This window comes from Ambystoma mexicanum, chromosome 9, assembly GCF_040938575.1.
Source record: "Ambystoma mexicanum isolate Mex_15411 chromosome 9, UKY_AmexF1_1, whole genome shotgun sequence".
Lineage (NCBI taxonomy): Eukaryota > Metazoa > Chordata > Amphibia > Caudata > Ambystomatidae > Ambystoma > Ambystoma mexicanum.
Window position 1 is genome coordinate 68,229,625 of NC_090931.1, and position 25,619 is coordinate 68,255,243.

At 46.7% G+C, this 25,619-nt stretch overlaps 1 protein-coding gene across 2 annotated transcripts in view; it reads left to right on the plus strand.

Moving 5' to 3' along the window:
• ETS1 (ETS proto-oncogene 1, transcription factor) overlaps nt 1–25,619 on the plus strand; it is a 303,023-nt gene that overhangs the window by 50,974 nt on the left and 226,430 nt on the right. For both annotated transcript variants that reach the window (XM_069614182.1, XM_069614181.1), the window contains exon 3: nt 17,956–18,100. In XM_069614182.1, coding sequence (XP_069470283.1) covers nt 17,956–18,100 — 145 coding nt within the window. The remainder of the gene's footprint in view (nt 1–17,955; nt 18,101–25,619) is intronic.

A 25,619-nucleotide genomic window follows, 5' to 3' on the forward strand; every position in this document is an offset into this window, starting at 1 on the left:
GCCTCTCCTTCGGGAGAGATTACCACAGCCCACATATGGGGCAGTATTCAGGCAGAGGCTTCTCTGCCTGGAGAGATTGCCACTGCCCACATATTGGGCAGCATTCAGTGAGCGGCTTATCCTCCTGGAGAGATTACACCTGCCTAGATATGGGGCAGTATTCAGGCAGTGGCTCCTCATCCTGGAGACTTTACCCCTGCCCACAATGGGGCAGAATTCGTGCAGTGGCTTCTCCTCCTGGCGGAATTACCACTGCCCAGACATGGGGCAGTATTAAGGCAGTGGCTTCTCCTTCTGGAGAGATTACCACTGCCCAGATATGGGGCAGTATTAAGGCAGTGGCTTCTCCTCCTGGAGAGATTACCACATCCCACATATGGGACAACATTGAGGGAGTGGCTTCTCCTTCTGGAACGATTACCCCTGCCCATATATGGGGCAGTATTAAGCCAGTGGTTTATCCTTCTGGAGAGATTACCTCTGCCCACATGTTGGGCAGTATTAAGCCAGTGGCGTCTCCTTCTGGATAGATTACCCCTGCCCACATATGGGCCAGTATTAAGGCAGTGGCTTCTCCTCCTGGAGAGATTACACCTGCCCACATATGGGGCAGTATTCGGGCAGTGGCATCTGCTCCTGGAAAGATTACCCCTGCCCTTATAATCATGGCATTGGAAGATCCATACTCTACTATGGATCATTCATTCCCCACTTCATTGGGGGAAGAGTGAGCAGTCCCTACCTCTCCAGTAAGGGGCTACACCTTTTCGACAAGTGATCCTTAGTAATAATGCAAAGAGTGAACATTACCTTGGCAAGTATCCAATCACCGCGTAGCTACTTTGGCAGAAAACAAGGGGGATTCCCTGTTCCAGTCAAGCGTCCGTGTTCCTTCAGTATTCACCAGCGCGTCCAATCACGAACAGGAAGCCCCAGTCACAGCTGCAGAGCGTCAACCGAACACTTGCAAACCCAAGTGTCGAAACCACCCTTCATAATCACCATCCAGCAGAACAAGAAGTAGCTCGAATAAGGTGCGAAATCCTCTACGGCGGCAGCCAGATCGCCTCATTTAACACTTGTCCCACTCCAGACCTTTTGAACATATGAACATTGTGGGTTTTTCTTGGAAAAGAAACTACCTGTCACTTAATTTCTTCCAACACACTTCATTTTGGAAACAAAAAGTGGCAGAGGGGGAATCCTCATTTTGCGGGCACTGCCATAATGAACCTACTCGCCATATGATGGCTAACACCGGCGGATGGTAACTGTTATGAAATGACTACTGATTTGGACGAGTGCAGGGAGGAATGGTGATTAAATCTCTTGCTGAGCTCCACACTGCCTTGTAAACCAGCAATCATTCCAACCCTACAGGTGAAACAGGCACAGCCCGAATGGTGTACCTCCTTCACCTCTTGGGTGGGGGCACGCCGCGGGCAGACTATAATCTTCAGCAGGGATCTGAGCTGGCAAAGAAAACAAACCAAACACCAGTCCTGGAGTTGCAAAATAAAAGAAAAACCATCCAAAGGTCTATACAAATAGGACACTTTAACTAAACTATAAACAGCACCCTTCTAAAATACTTCTTCTTGGGCCCAACAGCAGTGAGCCAGGTGTCTAGGCACTTTACAAGTGTCGAGTCAGCATTGTAATGATTTGAGTTGGGGATTCCCGCTTGATCGCAGGATTCAAGATGGTCCAACGATGTGATGCAGTCCTGTAGCAGTGATCGGCTTGAATTTGGTTGATGAAACCAAGCAATGATTGTTCGGGTTCTCTTAAATTGGTTGAGTCGTCCCAGTAGGGTCCCAAAATGTGATCCATTTTGTAATTGGCGATTGGCTCAAAGCTTTAAATGCAGGCAGGCCATGGATCAAGTCAGTGGCTTGATGGCTTGACAGCTGATCGAAAAGCATTGATTTGTGAAATACCGCTTCTGGTGCTTACAGCTGCTTGAAAAGTGGTTGGAAGTGTTTGAGGTGGCTCAAAAAAATTGTCAAAGCTAGCAAACCGGGTCCTGATGCTTGACTTCTGGGTGCTGAGGGGGACCCCATCCAGGATCTCCATAGTCAAGGTAAGTCCTTTCTTTTGCACTTACGAACAAAGAATACATGTAGATAATACTTGCTGAGATCTATCACCTCCAGTTGGCAGGTTTCTGTGGATATGTGGTCTCTGCTGCAAAAGGCATTGTCCAGCCAGCTGTTCACCCCAATGTTCCCATGGTATGTTGGGGTGAAGAGCTTGCCTCTTCCTTGGTGACCGTGGCCCTCACGTCGGTGGCAGGGGGACTTTGGAGCAGACTGTACTACTAACCAGATTCCAGATGAATCCTTCAAGTGTCGCCAATACATGATATAAGGGGGGCTTCCCCCTTATATGGGCAATTTCCCACATTGATAGGTTCATTTCCAGCCTTCTGTAAGTGGTCCATTCCAGGCTGCTATTTTGGAATATAGTATCTGGTGATGTCGTGCCCAGAGTGCTTTGTCTGCAGGTAGTGGGGAGGGCATACATTCAGTTTAGGAGGGCTGAGAGATTCTAAGATAGTCAAAACTTTCTCTGGCAGGATGCTTCTCTCCTGGCTACCCTAACTTTGCACCCCTCGCTTTGTCTGAAAACCTCAGGGTATCTCTGTTAATTACCGCCCAGCCTTGACTTCCGTTTGCACGGCAGAGCCTGATCTTTGAAGCACTAAATCCTTCCCTGCCACCTGAGGAAGTGCCGGACTTCTTGGATGTTAACAACCCTTTCCTAATCAAAACGAAGGTCGTTGCTGGGTATAAACGCAAATGGTTTGTTTTAGGTGACACTCAGTCCCAGACAGCAAATACACATGAGGCTTTGACCGGGAGAGTTACTAGAAGCCAGCCGGATGATAAAATGGCACCAAATGGTTTTGGGGAATATAATTGTGAAGCCCCAGAGTTCACCATATCACAACCAGGTGTGGCCTAAATTTAGATGAGTCATCTGCCACCAGATCTTGATAATCACAATTTTAAAATTTTAGTTAGCTGCAGGAGTACCCGTGGGTATAGGCAGATCTGGCTGATAGACATTTTTGGTTTTGGCCCGACAGTTGCTGGCAGGAAAACATGTTACCTCCTGACTGCCATGGTTCCAGACCATGAGGCAGCTGTGGAGTTTCCATGTAATAATGTTCCCTCAAAAATATTGCCATGCAAATAAATCTCTGTAAAATGCCTGTTTTTTGTGGGGACATTATTACATGGAACATGCGGGGATACCCCTGCAGCCCCAAACCCTTTTATTTTCTCACGGAGAGCGGGGGAAAACCCCACAACCCCTGCTCCCTTTGTCCCTATATATATATGGTCATATATACATTGGTATGAAGCATTACGTGCAGTGGGTGTCTGAATAGCTGATTAGAAGAACTCACTTTAACAGACTGAGCCAATGACATCATTTTATTACTAAACATAAAAAGGCTGGCGCTATTCCACTCTCAAAGATGGATTCTGACACAGTAATATTGTCTGGATGTTTAATGACAGTGCCTGGCACATAACGAGCTAATGCCTGTACACAAGCCAAAACAATTGGATTTGCCAATGCTTGTTTTTAACATAAACTGTTGGATTTGCCAATGCTTGTTTTTCTAACAGGAATTCAGTGCAAGAAACAGACACAAGCACAAACATACTGCTTATACGTCAAGTGGCTGATGGAACACTTGGTAAAGACTTTTTAACTGGTGTTGCTGGTTTAAATCTGAAAATGTCATTACCTTTCAGAATACTGCTCAGAAAGCACATGTGTTGTTGAAATTGAAATTGAGGGGCCGGGAGGGTATTTTGAGTGTGGAGGGCTAGGTAGTGGGTGAGAACGGCAATACAGAATAGCAAGACTATTCACATTAAATGATGAAAAGCCAGACCCCATCCACAGGCTGTGTCTACCTCCCCCCATCCCATCACTCTCCTATCTTCACTTCCCATGATAATAGCTTTGGCTTATCCACAGTGCTATTTAGCACTGCCTGGTAGCCAAACCCAAGACATTCTCTTTTAGAGGATTTTCAAAGCAGCAGAAACAATGTGCACTCAATTCAAGTTGCAACATACCATTTTGCAGGAGGTTCTTGCAGACAAATTTTGCAATTGCATTTTGGAATGCAAATTAATATTTCATTTTTTCTTGACACCACGCCACCAGCACATTGAAAAGGTCCACCAGAGACTAAATTACACATGGGGACAGGTTATATATATATATATATATAGGCATTTAAAATGTTCACTTGTGCAATCTTGATGGTCCCAAGGAGGCCTACTTTTTTTAGGGGAAAGGCATTGACTGGGCCAGGTTTCAGGGGATACCCGAGTTTCCTGCCAGCGCCTATATATCAATGCAGTGGCCACAGTTGTTGTCTTTATGCTGCATAACTTATTTGATACTTTTCATGTGTTTCATGCCTTGTTTGTACTCTGGGCTCCATGGCACATTGTTAACATTGGAGGTCTGCTAGTTTAGCATCATGCATATGTGGCATGTTATTTATTTATTTATTTAGTCGTATATATAAAGCGCGCAGCAGCCCAGGGGCATTGTGGCGCTTGTTACAGAGAGTGATCAGAACTTAGTTGCATAAAAGGAAACTACAGGCATGAATATTGTACACTTTGCATAGAACAGATTGTACAGCATGTTGACACTAGCGAGCAGTTAGTTAAAGAGAGCAGTTTTAAAGTTTTTTCTAAAGGCAAGGAGAGAAGTTTCTGCTCTGAGGGCAGTGGGGAGCGCATTTCAGAGCTTCGGGGCTAAATATGGGAAGCCTATCCCTCCTGCTTTGGCCCTGTTAATGCGCGGTACAGTACAGTGAGTCGGTTGGTGTAGCACGTTCTAGTAGGCCTGGTTGAGATGGATCTAGATAGTATGTCTGAAAGATAGGGCAGTTCTGTGAGGTTGATACATGTGTGTGTAGTCGTGAACATTTTGAATGTGATGTAGTCTTTGACTGGGAGCCAGTGAGCAGACTTTCTAGCTTGTGAGATGTGGTCTCTTTTTGGAATGCTTAGGGCTGCTCTTAGTGAGCTATTTTGGGTGATTTGGAGACTGTTTAAGTTTTTTTTTTTGAGGTGCCGGCTAGGAGCGCATTGCAATAGTCAAGCTTAGCCCCTATGGTGGCTCTGGCTATTGAGAGACAGTTTTCCTTAGTTAGGAAGGGTTTGATGGCGTTAATACATTTAGTACTTAAGGCGGAGGCAAAAACAATAGCGCTAACTTGCTTGTTCATAGACAATGTAGCATCAATGTGAACCCCTAAAGTCTTAACAGAGGATAGGACTGGGATGATGCAATTGTCTATGTTGAAGTTGGAAAACAGTCTAGCTTAGCTAGAGTGGCCTGTTGGCCAAGAATCACAATCTCAGTCTTGTCCCCGTTAAGGCATAGGCCGTTTGTGGCCATCCATGCTTGGATGGTGGAGTAGATTTGCCTTAGGGCTGTTGCGTCTTGGTGATATTAGCCGGTTAGAGGAAGGAGCACCTGGGTATCATCAGCATAGTTTGTGTATGCGATCCCAAGTGCATCACGTTTATCAAAAAGGGGCTTTGTGAAGAGATTTGATAGCGTAGGAGCAGTACAAGATCCCTGTGGGACACCGCAGTGAATGGTGGTGGGAGCTGCATTAGCTATACTTGAGAAGACTTTCATAGCTCTTCCTTCTAAGAATCAGGCATTTGACCTATGATAGAGGAGCTTATTTCACACAGTGGCTAAATGATGCCATTTCATCGGTATTAGCATAATTGATCTAAAAACATTTGACCTCAAACATTTGATCACATTTTTTTGACCTTTTTTCAGTCAAATCTAATTATATATATATATATATATATATATATATATATATATATATATATATATATATATATATATATATATATATATATATAGGGTGGGTAAGGGTATAGATTAAGTTGAAGGGAATTAGGGGGATTCAGGGGTCTCCCCCTTCATTTTAGACTGACGAACAGGTCAAATGAATTCGATCAAATTTGATTAGGTCAAATGTTTTAGGTCAAATAGACCATGTCATCAGCTCTATATCGCCCACAGCTCGCACTAGTGAATCCAGCTCCATGGAGAGGCCGTGCACGGGTGGCTTGTGAGGGTAGTTGCTACTTCCCTTGTCCCACTCACCCATTGTGTTTACCCACATTCAGCTTTTTATACAGCCAGCCCTGGGCTCTGTCACTTCTCACAGGTGTCTCGCCACTCTCAGATCATTTAGCTGGAATTTGCAGAGAACACTTAAACACGCTACCTGGTAATTCCGTCCTCCACACTTCCTGGGCATCCTGAGGACATCTGTGGGCCGTTTATCCAGTAGTACTAGTACTTCTTCCACCGTCCACAGCACGCCGTCACTGGGACATGCTTGTAAACATTTGTTTCTAGATCAGCTTTCCACCTAATCCACCACCTACCATTACACCCATACCCCTACTTCCACAATCCTATTCCCTCTACCACACTCTCACTGTAATTTGCCACTTTACTAGCTCTGTGCATCCCTGTCCTATTCCCGCTTCCCCACACCCCCACGTTTTGCTGAATTTCATATACTTCTTCCTTCATAGACTATGCACTGGTGGGCAAGATAAGAAACCACAACCAGGAGCAGGCGCTGGTTTCCCACCCAGACCAGGTGCTGGTTTCCCACCCAGACCAGGTGCTGGTTTCCCACCCGGACCAGGTGCTGATTTCCCACCCAGACCAGGTGCTGGTTTCCCAGCAGAATCCGGACCGGGTGCAGGTTTACCACCAGAAGCCGTATCAGGTGCAGTTTTCCCACCGGAACCCAGACCAGGTGCATTTTCCCACCAGAACCTGGAACAGGTGCAGGTTTCCCACCAGAACTCGGACCAGGTGCTGGTTCCCCACCCAGATCAGGTGCTAGTTTCCCACCAGAACCCGGACCAGGTGCTGGTTTCTCACCAGAACCCAGACCAGGTGCAGTTTTCCCACCGGAACCCAGAACAGGTGCAGGTTTCCCACCATAACCCAGACCAGGCGCTGGTTTCCCACCAGAACCCGGACCAGGTGTTGGTTTCCCACCATAACCCAGACCAGGTGTTGGTTTACCACCAGAACCAGGTCCAAGTGCTGGTTTCCCACCAGAACCAGTACCAAGTGTTGGTTTCCCACCAGAACCGGGACCAAGTGCTGGTTTCCCACCAGAACCCGAACCAGGGCTAAACTTGTATTAGCGGAACCGAGTAAAACCTATTTAATTGTAAGAAAACCTTAATGATGACACGTTATGAGGACACGAACCCAGAAGGAAAAATGCTAAATAACTATATAGCACATGCTTTAAAAGTCCTCTGGGAAGACGTACGAGACTTACAATGTGTGTGTGGTGGAAAAAAGGAAGGGGCAAGCGGGTAACCTGGATATGGTGGACTTTCAAATCCTGAAACGAAAAACAGTGCACGTGGCAAATGGTGTACAAGGAGCGACCCCCCCCCCCAGCCCCCGTAGAAGCCAAAGTCATGTTGCGACGGGAAGGGTCGGACTGGGGCATAACATTGTCTCGGGCACCGATGATAAAATGTGATGCAATTGTGCATTTTAATAAAATGTATTCAGCAATACTGGTCAAAACGAGTCAAGTAGCTCATGACAGTGGCCCACTTTGGCCCACACCAGCATTTTGCGTTTTTGGTTCAGGCGTTGCCCTATAGGTGCCCTATAGGTGGGGTGACCTGACTGTCCTGGAATTGGGTGCTCTGTTCTAATATGTGGTTATTCCCACAGTACCGCTTAACCCCCCTCCTTCAACCGCTACTGAAGTGTAGTGCCTTGACAGCCACTTTCAAGAGTTAGTCCTATTTTTGTGTTAGTTGCCCTGTCCCAGTATTTAACTCTTTCAATCTGGTCAACCTACCTATAGGCCCGTCCGAGCCTGGAGATGAGCAGGAGAGGTCCTGGTATGTCAGGATTAACAGGAAAACATGTGTGTGTGTGTTTATTGGGAGGACGGCCAATGCACTGAAGACCCCCTCGCAGAATTGGTCGAAATAAAGCAAACCATGAGATAAAAAAGATGCTGGAATATGTGATGACGATAGTGTTAGCCATACGTGGGTAAAGCTGGAGACCATGTTGGACAGTGCATGGAAAACAGAGAAGTTCGGGGCAGACTGCACGCTCCAACACGACATTGGCCGTGTCTGCAGCGCTACCCTGGCCGATTCAAAATACACATTATATTTAGAAATACTCACATGGCACCCGTTGCCACTATTCGCTCGCGCATAAAAACCCAGCCCTCCATGATAAACCGACCTTTTGGAGACCGGCACGGACACTAAAATAAGCATGTGTAGTCCTAAACAGTATTTGGGGAAATGTATGCCAACGTGACGTCTGAAGGTCTCCCCTGAAATCCATCTCTGCACTTTGAAGGCTTTGCTCCCCCTTGCAACCCTCCTTTCTCAGAGATCAAAGTTGTTTTTTTGTTTTCAACCAAAGGATTTCTGCCAAAGCTGCAACAGTTGGCAGGACTCGGGCTGTCTTTCTCTGCTGCTCTTTGGCGCCCTTCCCAGGCTGCTTTGCGCGTGCGTGAGTCTCCCGGCTTTCTCTGCTGCTCTTTGGCGGCCTTCCCAGGCTGCTTTGCGCGTGTGTGTGTCTCCCGGGCTGTCTTTCTCTGCTGCTCTTTTGCGCCCTTCCCAGGCTGCTTTGCGCGTGCGTGAGTCTCCCGGCTTTCTCTGCTGCTCTTTGGCGGCCTTCCCAGGCTGCTTTGCGCGTGTGTGAGTCTCCCAGCCTGGCCCTGCTTCCACGGAGGAATGGCAATGATTTCAAGCAAACCGGAGGCCCAGTGCTGCGAAGGACCCTGTAGCTTTCTTGCTGGCCACGTCCGCAAGAGCATGTCATTGTAAAAATAAAACACACATTCATTCAATATGTTTCCCGGAACTGTGCCCATACTAGGGAACACGGGAAGCAGTGCACGCGCACCGCACGAGAGCGTATACGTGCCTCTGCAGTCTTGCTGGTCCATGCTCTCCCATTGCACGAGTCTGTCTGGCTCGCTTTGACAGAGCTAGGACATCAGAACTATTCTGTCGTCTATGAGCCATACTCAAGGTGAGAAGCCATCCCATCAACTCCTAGGAAAAAAAAAGTATGTTTATCACTGCAAGCTTTTTAGACCATGGCTGCTTTCATGCTGGCTCGAAGTGGGCGAACTCCAGGTGCAGCGCCTAGCGACAACACTTTACACACTTAGACACTTTCATTTACTGTTTTGTCCCTTACTATATTTCCATAGGTTTTGCAAATTTTTCAGCGAAGCTAAAAAACGGGTTACGGTAAAAAAAAAAAAAGACATTTTTTTTAATTCATTTATTTATAACGCACCAAACAGCCCACAGGCATCAGGGCGTACATGAACATAAAGGAAAACAGAAGAAAACGGGACAAAAAAAGAGGCCAAGAACTGGGCATATGAGTCAATTATCTAAAAGTGTTGTCTTTAAGATTTTCCTGAAACGTAGGAGATTCTCTTCCCGTCTCAGGTTCCCCCTGGAAGGGAGTTTCTGAACTGGGCTGCACAGACTGGGAATGATCTGCCCATGACTCTTGTTCATTTATAAATGGGGCAGGAGGCCAGGGCCTTGTCCATAGAGCGTAGACATCTGCCTGGGGAGTAGTGAGTTATCGCCGTTTTCAGGTAGGAGGGGGCATTGCCGTAAAGGCCGCGGTGGACGATGCTGCACGTCTTGAAACTGATGCGGTCCGCTGTGGACAGCCAGTGCAGGTCTTTCCGGTGTTTAGATATGTGTTCCTTTCAAGGGACCCTTTTAATGATGCGTACGGCATCATTTTGGATCCGCTGGCATCTTTTTTGCCTGGAAATGCTAGCCCTGAGAAGCAGTGCATTGGAGTAGTCCAATCTTGGTAGGATGATGGCACGGGCTATTGTGGCTGCATTTTGTTCAGTGAAGCATATTGAGTGAGTGGCTGAATATTCCTAAGAAGACGAAGATGGTAGTTGCAATTACTAACCATTTATGGGATTTCCTCTGAGTTTAGGGAGGCTTCCAGGGTAACTCCCAGGGTTTTTACCTTTAACTGACTAGGTATCCTGGTTTGATTAATGGAGAAAGCATCGTAACTGCTGCTGAGTTTCCTCCTGGCTTGGTGGGAGCCGATAATGAGAAGCTCTGTTTTCCCCCCATTAATGCACATCCAGTTCTTGGACATCCACAACTCAACCCGATTGAAGATTGAGAGGAGTTTGGCTGAGTCTTTGGGGTAGTCGCCACTGAGTTCAGTGACTGTGTGTTGACTGCGTAGTTGGTAAAGTAAGTGTCCATGCTCTCCAATAGGGCACAGAGGGGCTGGATGTACACGTTAAAAAGTGTGGGCGACAGGCTGCCCCCTTGTGGGACCCTGCAGGGAATGGGTGAGGGTGGAGAGGGGCGTTGCCACAGTGTACTCTAGAGACACGGTGGGTCAAGAAAGATTTGAACCATTTGGTAGCACCGCTAGAGAAATATCCTATGGATTCTAGAGTGTGTAGAAGATGTTGAAGGTCCAACAAGTCAAAAGCCATCAAGAGGTCCAAAAGGACCAGTAGGCCTGCTTTGCCCTTCTGCATAATCCCAAGCATGTATGATTGAAGGTCTATTAAGGCCGTTTCGGTACTCTGAGTTGGCATAATACCTGACTGCCCCCCATGTAGGATATTATTGGTCTCGACATGGGTTTGTAACTGTGATGTTTCCACTTTGTCCAAGATCTTTAGGAGAAAGTGGCAATTTGTTATGGGCATGATGTTTTCAGGGTCTCTAGGGATATGGGCCTTTTTTTGGGGGGAGGGGGTAACTGTGACTATGTTGATGGTAGTGGGGATGCATTTGTCCCGAAAAGGTGAGTTGACAAACTGTGTCAAGAAAGGGGCGAAGAGGACGCTGGGCTCTTAAGATAATTTTTGGTGGCAGTAACATTTTTTACACAGGAGGTTGGTTTCATCGTGGACAGCATTCTCTCCATCTCAGGTACCTTGATTGGACTTAGGGCGAATTTAGGAGAGCTTGGGAAATCCCAAGGAGACATCCTAAGGTTCCTGGAAGAAATTGAGATGTTTAGAGCCAACAGTACTTGGTCCCTTGCTTTAGTGATTTTGACTTCAAAGGCCGCCTGGACCATCTTACAATCATCCACTGAGGGGACATGGGAAGTGGCAGGGACAACAGGTTTTTCTGGTGACTTGAGAATTTGATAGAGTTTACCCGTTTTGTTTGGGGGCTCTTCTATTTGGGCATTGAAAACATTATTTTGTAGTATCACCTATCCTAGCTTTATAGATGTTATCCATGGCTTTCCATGATTCTTTGTTTTCCTTGGAGGGTGATTTCAGCCATTTAGCTTCGAGTGATCTTTGTGACCCCTTCAGGGCAGATCCTTCGGGTGTGAACCATTCCTGGTGTCTCGGATTTATCCTAACAAGTCGGTCTGAGGGGGACAATGTGATCAACCATGGTTTGTAGGGTTTTGGTGTAATTATCCAATAGGATGTCTATGTGGTCATTGACAGAAGGGTTCAGCATGACTGTATTCAGACATGATTCGATGTCCTCGGGGGAGATTCTTTTGAAATTCCGGCTCATGGCTTCCTTTTTTAGGGGTTAGAGCATTTCTCAAAATGGGTCTTGAGGTCAATGGTAAAGTTGATTAGATAATGGTCTGACCAAATGCACAGGGTTGTCTGGACGTTGTGAGCTGCAATATTTTTAATGACCAACCAATCTAGTTGATTGTTATCGTTGGTTGGCTCATTATTCATGATTTGGTATTCCGTGTTAGAAAGGGATTCCTCGAGATCAATAGCGTTTTTGTCTGAAATATTTCTCTGCCAGAGATTTAGGTTGCCTAAAAAAAGTGTGGCAGTATTGGGCCCATTGAATGTGCTCAAAGGTTGTGTGATATCCTCATTGAAATCTGGCATGGTTTGAAGAGGGCACTAGATCAAGAGAAAATGACCACAGGAGTGAGCAGAGGGTGTCATTCTGAGGTGAAGTATTTCACAGCCCGATCAGTTGCATGGAGAAGGAAACAGTATAAGTTCAGTTTTAGCAATGATTGCTACTCCCCCACCCCTGCCTGTCTCTCTATTCTTATTAAAGAGCGAATAGCCCTTAGGAGTGGCCATGCTGAAAAAGGGACGGTCACTTCAGTGGCCCAGGTTTCCATTAAACACATCATGTCCACATCATTTAGAGAAATTAGGTCATGCATATTCTGGGCATGGTTATTTATTAACCTTGTATTTAGAAGGGACATCTTGAGGTTCTTTTTGGGGGTGGCTAGTGCGAGGGGCGTTTCCTTGGGGGGGACATTGGTTGGGAGGTTCACCAAGCTCGTGGTTCATTATGGTGGTCTCCTGTAAAGGGCCCCCGAGTTGGCTGTGTGTCAGAGACTTAGGGGGTGTAACTTTACCAAGTTTGGCATTTTCCATCGTATCCAAGAGCCTAGCCTCCATAGGTTGCAGCGGCTGGGGAGGGTTATCTGGTAACCGTGGAAGCTCTGCAAATGGTTTTGGCGGTTCCAAATTCTGTTGGATGTAGTTTCGTATGGATACAAGTCTCTTTTTTTTAGACCAGTGAGAAGGGTGTCTATTTCCACTGGCACCCCCATCTTGCAAAACTAGAAGGCAAGGTGTTAGGATGGTAAGGCAAGGAAGAATCAGGTTTAAAAGTTTCACTGAAGGGAGTTCAACTTACTTAAGTAGAGCGGGAACCCGAAAAGAATCCCATTAGCAGGATGGTCGGCAAGGACCGGCGAAGACCGGCTGGTCACTGAAGCGCCGGCGCTGAAGCACCTGATGTTTCAATAGGTAATGTCAGGGACTTCTAGGAAGTGAATTTTTCCTAGATGTTAAAAGACTACAAAAAAGTGATACTCATATCAAGAAACAATTTAAATAAAGTGAGAGTGTTTTTTTCTCTCTGCTGGGCAAACAAGCACATTAAAATAAGACACAACGTGTAATTCTGAGTGGATACCAATCTACACAAATATGCTAGGCACGATGTCTACACAAATTACTTTCCGAATAGTCTGTGGACTGCAAGTGGATAGGTGCAACAGCGCGTACTGGCCGTGTGGACCCAAACAAGTAATACACTTGGACTAAGGGTGTTTGCTTTTTTTTTTTTAAAGAGAAGTTGCATATTCAGAGATGCAAATGCAGCAGACGCAAGGACAGCAATACATCACGAACAGTGAAGACCAGTTGTAAAGAATGGTGCATGTGGTAGTTGCAAAAGTAGCCACTTTGGAGATGAAGGGTGGCTATTTGCCCTTTCCTCGGGATGCAAAACCACTTTTAATGGTTACAATGTAAAGGGATGACACTGCCATCAATATCTTCCCAGTGAAGGTCTGGAGACAAAATGTACTAAATGGATTTGATGAAAGACATGTTTGCTACAGTAGTTATGAGTTAGTGCATTCATCATAATGCACTGGTCATATTCACTTTTGCAGAAATAACCCTCCCCTCATTTTCGCCTAGTTTGCAAAGTGACTAAGACGTGAGTTGGCATATTAGGGGCAAGTGTTGTAAAGGGGAAAAAAGGTCTGGAGGAATATACATGGGTTTAGGTTAGAAGTTTTGCTTTCTGGTTAGTGCCCCCTGGTGGATGCAAGCAGGTTCCTTAGGTCCTAGAAACTTCCTACCCGGCCCTCCTGACAGACTTGCGTGGACCATTTCTGTTGGCCATTTTTGGGACTTGAATAAGCTGTTTTAACAAATGGCACTGGGCCAATGTGCTTTAAAATCCAGTCTTTTCCACAAAATGTTACCAAACGAAAAAACATTTCCGCCCAGGAATATTTTCGCCCCAGTCCGACTTTGCAAACAAGAGCAGATAATACATTTTATGGAACGCAACATGAGTGCAGAGGCCTACCAGGAAATCTCCGGAGTCTCCTATAGGCCAGTCCATCCCTGCCCAGGGTGCAGAGGCCTACCGGGAAATCTCCAGAGTCTCCTATAGGCCAGTCCATCCCTGCCCAGGGTGCAGAGGCCTACCAGGAAATCTCCAGAGTCTCCTATAGGCCAGTCCATCCCTGCCCAGGGTGCAGAGGCCTACCGGGAAATCTCCAGAGTCTCCTATAGGCCAGTCCATCCCTGCCCAGGATGCAGAGGCCTACCGGGGTGCAGAGGCCTACCGGGAAATCTCCAGAGTCTCCTATAGGCCAGTCCATCCCTGCCCAGGGTGCAGAGGCCTACTGGGAAATCTCCAGAGTCTTCTATAGGCCAGTCCATCCCTGCCCAGGGTGCAGAGGCCTACCGGGAAATCTCCAGAGTCTCCTATAGGCCAGTCCATCCCTGCCCAGGATGCAGAGGCCTACCGGGAAATCTCCAGAGTCTCCTATAGGCCAGTCCATCCCTGCCCAGAGTGCAGAGGCCTACCGGGAAATCTCCAGAGTCTCCTATAGGCCAGTCCATCCCTGCCCAGGATGCAGAGGCCTACCGGGGTGCAGAGGCCTACAGGGAAATCTCCAGAGTCTCCTATAGGCCAGTCCATCCCTGCCCAGGGTGCAGAGGCCTACCGGGAAATCTCCAGAGTCTCCTATAGGCCAGTCCATCCCTGCCCAGGGTGCAGAGGCCTACCGGGAAATCTCCAGAGTCTCCTATAGGCCAGTCCATCCCTGCCCAGGGTGCAGAGGCCTACCGGGAAATCTCCAGAGTCTCCTATAGGCCAGTCCATCCCTGCCCCGGGTGCAGAGGCCTACCAGGAAATCTCCAGAGTTCCCTCTAGGCCAGTCCATCCCTGCCCAGGATGCAGGGGCCTACCGGGTGCAGAGGCCTAGAGGGAAATCTCCAGTCTCCTATAGGCCAGTCCATCCCTGCCCAGGGTGCAGAGGCCTACCGGGAAATCTCCAGAGTCTCCTATAGGCCAGTCCATCCCTGCCCAGGGTGCAGAGGCCTACCGGGAAATCTCCAGAGTCTCCTATAGGCCAGTCCATCCCTGCCCAGGGTGCAGAGGCCTACCGGGAAATCTCCAGAGTCTCCTATAGGCCAGTCCATCCCTGCCCAGGGTGCAGAGGCCTACCGGGAAATCTCCAGAGTCTCCTATAGGCCAGTCCATCCCTGCCCCGGGTGCAGAGGCCTACCGGGAAATCTCCAGAGTTCCCTCTAGGCCAGCCCAGACAGAATATGTTCACATTATAAAGTGGAACTCTGCCGGTTCACGATAAAGTAAGATTGTTCATTTGATGTTGAAAATGAATGATCACTGTTTGTGATTTTGTTGGCAAATGTTTGTTTGGGTTTATAACGTCTGACCCCAGCTAGTGGTCAATGGGACGGCGTACAGTGTTGGTTGGGCAATGCACCAGAGATGGAGCTTTGCCTGAGAGGAGACCACCTTCAGCTGTGATCGGGGAGGTCCTGACCTGCAGGGGTCCTTTTCTCCTGTGGGGGAGCTCCGGAGCTGGAGATCCCAGGTGTCCTCGGGTACTTAGTGGAGAGCCGGGTCTTCAGGGCCTTCCTGAGCTGCAAGAGCGATGAGGCCGCGCTATCATTGGATGATTGCAACGGCCATCGCATTGCACCAAGAGGAGCATCTCCCACACGGGTTGACCTCTATCTCTAAACCTACGACACGTCTAATTTTCCAATAACTTATGCAAAACATACATTGATAACAGGAAAACACTTTAGTTGAAGTGCAGTCAAGCTGACTAAACGTAACGCAACAAAACCTTTGAAATTCAGTGCATTGGGGAAACTCAGGACCGGCTTAACTTGGGGCGTTGCCATTGCAAAGCACAGGAGCACATATATATATTATCAGAGAAGGAATTCGCAAAGCCATCCAAAATTGCATTATGTGGGATATGGCCTTTTGGGGGAGATGATTCCCAATGCGCTGAATTTCAAGGGTTTTGTTCTGTTAAGTTTAGTCAGCTTAACTGCATTTCAACTCAAGTGTTTTCCTGGTATCATTTCAAGGGTGTTGTTATACCATTGTTGTTTTTTCAACACCACTGGCCCTAGTCTTCGGCCGTGCCAACTGTATATTTATCTGATCACTGCCAATGGCCTTTGCCCATGGCCAGTGGCAACGGCCTCAAAAGTTATTAGCAAGTCATGTTTCTGATTTCCTATGAAACTCAGTACACACCTTAGCTATAGGCTGGCGACCCCTGAACTATAATGAATGGGGGAGGGGTGGGGTGCAGGTGTGAACACCCTCAAAAGTTATTAGCAAGTCATGTTTCTGATTTCCTATGAAACTCAGTACACACCTTAGCTATAGGCTGGCGACCCCTGAACTATAATGAATGGGGGAGGGTGGGGTGCAGGTGTGAACACCCTCAAAAGTTATTAGCAATTCATGTTTCTGATTTCTAATGGAAGTCCCTACACACCTTGACTATAGGCTGGCGAACACTGCACTATGATGAACGGGGGAGGGGTGGGGTGCAGGTGTGAACACCCTCAAAAGTTATTAGCAATTCATGTTTCTGATTTCTAATTGAAGTCCCTAAACACCTTGACTATAGGCTGGCGACCGCTGCACTGTAGTGAATGGGGGAGGGGTGCATTGGCGATAAAAGGCGTGAACTGCCGACATAAAACATTTTCAATGAATCCCATAGAAATTAGAGTAAAGCCATCTTTTCTACATCATACATTTGGTGATCCAACCAACACGGCTGGCAGGGCTGCATGCTCCCACAAGTCACCCTACCCCAACTGTATTCATAATATAATATTGATATTTTATTTGTATCGCGCTTATAAACATGTGTTTATCGTTCCCTCGTTTTGCCCGTGGCAGCCACCGTGTAGAGTGAAAGGCACGTTTTTACCAATTATCAGACCAAATGATTATGAAATCATTAGAGTGCCATTACAGAGCATATGGGTTTGATGCATGGAGCGTTTTCCTATGGGATTGCACCATTATAAAACCCTTCCATGAATGAGGCCAATGTCCATGTGTGCTATGCTGCTTTTACTTACAAAATCGCCTACACTCCTCTAAATGTCCTTGCGTTTAATATCTGTGTAAGAATAAAATACATTTTTTATGGCTGGCTGAAAAGTAAAGGTCGTGAAATTAATACCTACATCATTTTAGAATGGTGGGCATGTTTATGTGGAGTTCCAGCATAGAAGGGACTTTATTTTAATTTTAACATGTTGTTGTTTTTTCTTTCACAATTTTCAGTTCGGACAGTTACTTTTGTATTCTTTTTTTACTTTTTTACGGTTAACATTTCTAAGCCACTATTTTGGCATTCTTCTCCGAACCCTAGACTTTATAAATAGTGATGGTTAGACGGCATGAGGTGCTAACAGTATTAACCTACGTGTGCATTTAAAGAATTGTGATACAGAATGCAAGCAAATATATATATGTTACTAGATCTATTTCATTCACTTTGTTGATGGATTGTTTTACACTGTTCTATTTGTTACACACTCTCCCAAATTGTGCTGCACCTTGTACCGATGCTTTATGTAATGCAAAAAAAGCAGTAACCAGTACTGTCAAAATGAGAAGCCCCCCCCCCCACCCCCACTAATCACACTCTCGCTTCTGTGATGCAGCGTCCACAGCACGCCTGTGATGAGCCTGTATATAGGGTATATAGCCTCACTATAAGGTTCTATATACAGCACCTTTTTATTAGAAGTCCTTTTTGCTATATATGTTCACAGTAAAGTGATATGCAACTTCTTTCTTGGAGCTATGTCTCAGCTCTACACAGAACACATTATTACAAAGATATTCACCTGTGACACTTCACTACTTCTGAGATCAATCCTTTCATTGTATTTTCTATTATTTTTCCCCCAGGCACTGCCATGTGTTATGTATGTTCTCGAATAGGCCATTGCGGGCTTCCCTCCTTAAATTCTCTCCATGTTTCTTTGCTCAGCGGCAGGACCACGTGCACTCCTATGATGAGCCCTACATAGCCTGTGGATTCCAAGCTGCCTGCTGCCAGCCCAAGGCCTTCTACCCATTCTGGGATGAATCTACTATCCAAGAGGTGCCCACTGGCCTGGACCAGTACAGCACAGGTAGGCTTCCCTTGCTTACTGTGGTACTAAAACTGGCCTGCCTTGGATGCTGGGCAACTTTAGGCCCCCCCAGTATTTATGGTAATGGGAAAAGTAAGTGTTGCACCCAAATATGAACTGGAGTCTCATGGCAGGTATAGGAAGCGCTGAATGGGCAAATTATTGGCTGTCATGCTGACTCAGCAATGCCCATTTGCTACAATGTGGTAAATGGCCCATGCAAGCCCACATAATAATGAAATGATATTATAAACATGGGTGGGATTTAACATATCCCCTATAAGGGCCTGTCTGTTTTGCGATTTCCAAACGGTATGTTAAACTAAGGTGATTGTCATTTTATGAGTGTACAAGAGGGGGTCAAAAACGAGTTTTGCTGATCGTTCCTTAATTGCTCCTCTTAAAAGGATCAGGCAGTTCACAGAGATGTTGCATTTACTTCAGACATGTAGAAATGGCTGGAAGAATAGGTTTGGCCATTTTATTTTTTTTACTGTTCTTGTAATGGATATAGCTCTGTCCTGATGTGTGCAACTGCTTCTCAGCACAAAGAAAAACGTGATCAGGTGTGAATCCAGAAAAGCGTTGCTTCACACAAAACCAAGAGATAAACAATCACACAAACAAGAAAATTACACACAAACCATCCCATACAACAACAACGCCTAACCATCACCAAAGAAGAAACAAGCAAAAAGCAAGTCCAGCACAAAGTGACCGGTTTTTCCAAACTGAAGCCAGCAATGGCACATCAAAGCTCTCTTGCTCTCTCCCTCCCGCTCCCACTAACCTAAACCCTCCCCAACCCTCCTTCCTTTGCAGATCTGCCAGTGCGCCTGGAAACCATGTAAACGGCAGCGCTGCATAGTACACATCACAATAACATAACATAAGAAAAGACCCTATTCTAGAGGCAAGAAAACTGGGTGAGAGTGAGGTCAATCTCTGGCGAGAAGGAGCTTCAATTTGTGAGTTGGAACTTCGGCCAGTCCCCTGTGCCAGGTGTGCTGACCGCCCTTTTGTCCTCCAGCTGCGGCCGGGTTAATGTCCAGTGGCATTGTGAAGGCAGTGACCCTCTTAAACCATTGCCTGCTTCATGTTGGATTTTTCTGCATAGAACGCTCCTTCCCTAATGCCCACTTAGTGCTTCGCTTCCATCTCTGCATTGGGAGCTATACGGTAAACCTTACAAGTGCACAGTGCAGACTATATCCCAATGACTGTGTGGACTGTGGAGTGTGCACTGCGGAGAAAGCGACAGGGATGATGAGAGTTTTAGAAAGTTGGAGGTGGGAGACAGGACATACCCAGAGATAAAGTAGCGTGAGGCCTCACTAAGTCCAGGCAAAAACGGAGACTGTGTGACTCGGTGGTTGACAAATATATGTACACGGGTGCATTTCACTGAATTGTGCACTATGCCACATGGACGGCGCATGCCCTGTGCGGTTGCAATTTGCAGTATTTATTTGGGCATTACTTCCCTTCTAATAGAAAGGGCGTTGCTTCAAAATATTACTTATTTAGGAGTGTTGTATAGTGCTACGTCTTGTCTTAAAGCCACTTCAAAGCACATATACACCTTGGGGATGGCTTCAAATAAGGTGAAATTGCAGGACTCGTGTCCATTCGTCTTTGTCTGATTACCAGTGAGTCACTTTGACTGGTATGGTATTGTTTATTTATATAGCGCCTATGCACAGGCAAGTGTTTCAAAGCACTCAAGGACTGTGGGAACATGGGGAAAAAACAACAGTCACTCAGAGTCTTTGAAATTCAGACACTATGGTAGTCTGCACAGGCAGAGTAAGAGCGTAAAAAATACATTTAACAGTTTGGGAGACAGCAAATAGGCCTGACGGTGATTCTGCAGTTTTAACAGTGCAATTAAGGGGTGAAGAGAAGGGAGAACAGACAGAGGATCTTCAGGCATCATGCATAGGGATTGAGCAAGTACACAGAGGGTCACAGGGAGGGAGAGGATCAAGTGCACCCGGTCGGTTGATGTAGGGGAAGGAAACGTGAGTTGGTGGGGTTGTTCTAGCTTGCTGCGGACAATGGTCGTTGCCCTACCTGGAAAGCCTGCCAGACAGGAACATCTATTGGGCATGATTTTTTCTTTTGGCTATTAGGTCACGCTAAAGCCCTAGCTGTAAGCCAAAATGATTGCATACGAGTACAGCTACGAGGAAATGGCATATGAGGAGGGACACGACGCTTGAGGGTGCTGTATGGCTATTTATGCATCCAGTGACTCCTCGTGGACATGCAAATAAACCCTCCAGCTATTTCAACCGCTTCCTGCCCCTCCCCGTCCAAAATACAACCTGCTGGGATCTCTCTGACCTAGCATTGTCAAGCCGTACCATCAAACGTTGTGCTCAAAGTGCCTGCAAGTGTTTTTTCGAACCAGTCTTCTGAGAGTTATTTGAGATGTAAGCGCTCTACTGGTGCAATAAAACCAGTCACCTGCAACCTCTCGATTTTATAACCATTACAAGCGCGATGCGTGTCCATCACTGAAGTCCTGTTATATAAAAGCAGAAACGGTTGGCTTTGCTGCTTTTGAAGTACTAGGCCTTTGCCAGGCACTGCTATTATATGCCCAGGTACTTGCACTATTTTGCAACTGCTACCATCAATGGCCAGCTAATACCACTACGACAGGGCCTGGCAAATGCCTTTCCCATGCTACACAAAAGTAAAAACTGTTGGCATTGCCAAGGCGTGTTTCTTGTTGCCATCAACTTGTATTCATAACACATTATCTGCCAAGTCTGTTTTATGGCACTCTGAATAATAGGCGTTTGTTGTATTGCCATCAATGAAAGGATTATGCCGTCCACCATTTCTTCTCCTGTTTTTCAACATAAGAAGTAACCCAGATAGCCTTCTTAGGTTTGAAACCAACATATATTACAGTTGGGGTGTCTTGGTGGTTCGGGGGTATTGCCCCCACAGATGTATACAGATTATATTCCCATCTACCTTCACATCAAAAGTGAGTTCCTGATCACAGGCTCCCCACACATGTAACATCCAGCAGCTTCATTGCAGTCCACAACTTGTGGGAATTGTCAAGAATGCATCATGCACCAATTTGATTTAATTCCCTCCTGATGTACTCATTTAATCCTATGGGGCTCATCTGCTTGTGCACATCCATCCAATTTTGCACAACTGTCACAGTATGCCTGTTGTAAGAGAAATTCACATAGATGAGATGAATCGCTCTTTTCGTTGGTATCTAACGGAATGGGGAAGGTATGAGTAACAGAAGGCGTAACAGTCTATTGCCAGAATTACCATCAAAATAGGGGAATACAATGACCTCACTCCCATGTGTAAAGCAATGTGCTGGCACCATGAGCCGACAAAGTGGCCTTCTAAATGTTGACCACGACTTGGATAACCCACGGCACGACTGGGATATCCAAGGGAATTGTGAGGTTCTCTGATCGAAGCTTATCGCACCAGTAGAGTCAACCATTGCAGCCCTCATTTGGAAGTGGCAGGGTGTCCACATGTGAACTGCAGAAGGGAAATGGAAGTCTAGGGAGAATTTGACAAACTGAATTGTCTGTATTGTTTTTGGTGTTCTTTTAGGTTTTCCAAGACCGTGGCTCTGTCAGGTTACTCTTGCACTAAACTGAACATTCCCATTGTCACCGACTCGAATAGGCACTTTCCGGCCAGACACAAAACACACATGGACAGGAGGAACTTCCACCTAACGAGACCAGTTTTGTTTTGTTTTTGTTTTATTCGTATTTATATAGCGCACAACAGCCCGAGGACATCGTGGCACATGTTACAGTACAAAGCTTAGTTACTTAGTTACATGGTCATTAGCAATATATATGCAAGTTGCAATATAGTTACATAGTCATTAGCAGTGTATATATACAGGTTACACTATAGTTATATGACATTTGTGTTATATTCCAATATACATGGCAGAAGTGGAGGAGGCAGTCCTCCACTTGCTAGTTGAGGAGAGTGGCCTTGAGGTTGTTGCGGAAGACAGAGATGGAAGTTTCAGCTCTAAGCGTGGCAGGGAGTGAGTTCCAGAGTTTCGGTGCTATATAGGAGAAGCCTAGATCTCCCGCTGTGGCTCTCTTTATGCGTGGTATGTGTAGCTGGTTGGTGTACTGAGCTCTGGTGGGACGAGTGGATGTGGTCCTTGATATTGCTTCAGATAGGTATGCTGGAGCGGTTTTGCTGATGCATCTGTGAGTGATGGTGAGGATTTTCAGAGTAATACGGTCTTTGACCAGGAGCCAACGGGCTTCACGTCTGGCGTGGGATATATGGTCTCTTGTACAGATGCTCATGGCGGCTCTGAGGGCATTGTTTTGTGTGGTTTGTAGTCTGTGAATGTTTTTGGCGGAGGAGCCAGCTAGAAGGGCATTGCAATAATCGAGTTTGGCTCCTATAGTTGCTCTAGCTATGGCCAAGCGGTTGGGGGTGGATAAGTAGGGTTTAATGGCATTGATGAGTTTGGTGCTGAACGCTGGTGCAGAGGCTATGGCGCTGACTTGTTTGTTCATCGATAGATTTGCATCAATGTGAACACCTAGAGACTTGACAGAGGATATGGAGATGGTTGAGTTGTCTATGTTGAAGTTGTTGTATTGGGGGCTTAGTTTCGATAATGTGTTTGTCTGGCCCAGGATGAGAATTTCAGTCTTCTCCCCAATAAGACAGAGGCCATTGATTGCCATCCAAGCTTGGATAGTGGCATAGATGTTGTGAAGGGCCGTGGCGTCTTGGTGATAGAGTCCAGATAGGGGTAAAAGTACTTGAGTGTCGTCTGCATAGTTTGTTTATGCAACACCCATGGAGTCAAGTAGGTCAAAGAGGGGTTTTGTGAAGAGGTTATAGAGGGTGGGGGTTGTACAAGATCCTTGGGGGACACCACAGTTTATAGTGGTAGGATCTGTGTTGTGTGGATGGTTTTAGTACAGTTCTGCCTATTCATGATCTATGAATACAAAAGGTCGAGCGAATGTGTTTATATTGATATTGATATTTTATTTCAATTGCGCTCGTATACAAGTGTTTCAGAGCGCGACAAGGCAAGGGAGGGGAACAGGGGAGAACAAAACAACGATCTTCCTAGGCCCAGTGATATTGAGAACACACAAGTGCATGGGAGAGGGGGAGGGGAAAAGTGCATGGAAGGGGGGAGAAGTGGAGAGTGCGAGCAAAGGAGAAACAGATAAATAACAATAAATACATAATAAAGGCAACAAACAGTGGTAGTGCAGCCCGCAAGTGGCAAGTGCTGGGTTTAAGGCAGCAGACAGGGTAGGTCTGATAAGTGCAGGAAGAAAAAAGAGGGGGGACTGTATGGGTACAGATACAGACCCCAGTGCAAGGGGAGGCCCAGAGGCAGTGCAGGAAGGTGGCAGGGTGAGCAGGTACCTGGGCCCAGAGGACAGAGGGTGTCCAGGTGCACGGTGCCAAGCGAGAACATATCAGCAGGGGAGGGGGGGCGAAGGCAGAAGCAAAGAGGAAGGTCTTGAGGTGCTTCCGGAACCGTAGTCACTAAGATCAAAGTGTGCCTCCAAGCTCTTCAACTTCATGTTCACCGACAACGCCATCAGCTACCTTATTTGCCCGTGCACACCCCTGTTGCGATTTTCTGTGGCTTAGTTTGGGTTCGGGGGTCCATAGGCCTTGTGATTCACCACTTTTCTCGACTATCCACGTTTCTGTGGAGTCATGTGAAGGGATCTGGACGTGTGCACGGTTATGAGCTTTTGCACAGTTCCTTTCCATTTAACGGCCAAAGGACCAAGTTCACATGGTTGGTGACGGACTAGTTGTGCTCCTGCTTTGTCTTGCTCCATGCGCTGAAAGGTTAAAGAACCATCGCTGTGTGTTGGCTGCTTCCCAGCCCTGGTGCTGGGCGCTCATGCTACATCGTGTGACATTCAAGGCTCAAGATTCTCTCCTACACCCTCAAAGCTAAGGGCGTTTTGGCTCATTGTGGGCTGCTTTATTCAGATAGACAGGACCTTCTCACGTCGATGGAACAATAGAACCACTTTCCAACCCGAGTAACTTTACCCACAGCACTCACTGATGATCCCACTCCTCATTTGGTGGCCATGGAGATCTGGGAGGGCCTGGTTTGCCCCTCCTTTCCTCTTTCCATGTTCCCTTTGTGATCTCTGTGTTCACCTTTACTTGGGTAATTCGTGGCCCTCTCCTTTGCCTCTAGAGTCCCACATGATCTCCCAGGGGACGCTTAAAAACATTACCTGACAACCCAGCCTCCAGGCTTCAAGGGTACCCTTGAGCACAGGCCGAGTCCATAAAACAACCCTGCTCTGGCTGCTTCACCTGCGGCACTGCAAGCACTTGACACTGCACTCACTTGAGTATTCCCCCTCCCACAAGATCTTCTGCTCCCTCCTTTTCAGATCAGCATTCGAGCTCATCCGCGGCCAATGCCTACAAAACACACACGCACCCACACCCACACACACACCACAGACACACAACACACCCACACCACACACACACACACACACACACACACACACACACACACACACACACACACACACACAGGCACACAACACACACCCACACCACAGACACACAACACACACACACAGACAAACAACACACACACCACACACACACAACACACACCCACACCACAGCCACACAACACACACCCACACCACAGACACACAACACACACATACACACAGGCACACACAAACACACAGACACACAATTGACACACACACAACACACACACACATTGCTACCATCACAGTTGCTACCATCAACGTTGCAAACCCTCTACCTTGTGTCTTTCCAAGTGTTAGTTAGTCTGCTTGTTCTACCCTGCGCCTGGTTTCACCCCCTCTCCCCTTAACTCGTCCTGGTCCCTCCACAGACCACTGTCTGGTTGCCCTGGGCAATGTCGCAATATGTCACTTCCTGAGCAAGTCTTGGTGCTGAAGGAGCCATGAATTGATGATTAGGGCAGTGAAACAGTGAACACAGCCATGCATATAACATTAATAACAGCTTCAGGTTTATATTACATTGTATAAGGGCGTGGACAGGTACCGTTTCATGCACACTATGTTTGGATATATGTGCTTTTGGTCCCACATGCCACTTCCATGAGCTACGTTTTAATATGAACTTTGAAGGTACTTGAGTGAAACAACTTAATTGTGTAGCTTTGTTGTGACTGCAATGCATGTATCCGTTATTTGAAAGGGTGGGCGGGGGTTAAATGATGTGACAGACGAAACCACTCCAAGCGCAAGAAAAAATCAGAGGAAGGCAGGGGAGGCGTCAGGGCCTTTCACCATTTTCATTTCCTGAGCTCAGGAAACCTTTGTGCAATGGCCCCTCATTGGCTGTTTACTACACAGCAACACGTTACTTGCTTTGATGCATGATATTTAATGTGCGCTTTGCGCGTGCATGGTAGCAGCTGTCATAGCTCGCTGCTGTCACCTGAAATCAACACTTTAAATGAGTG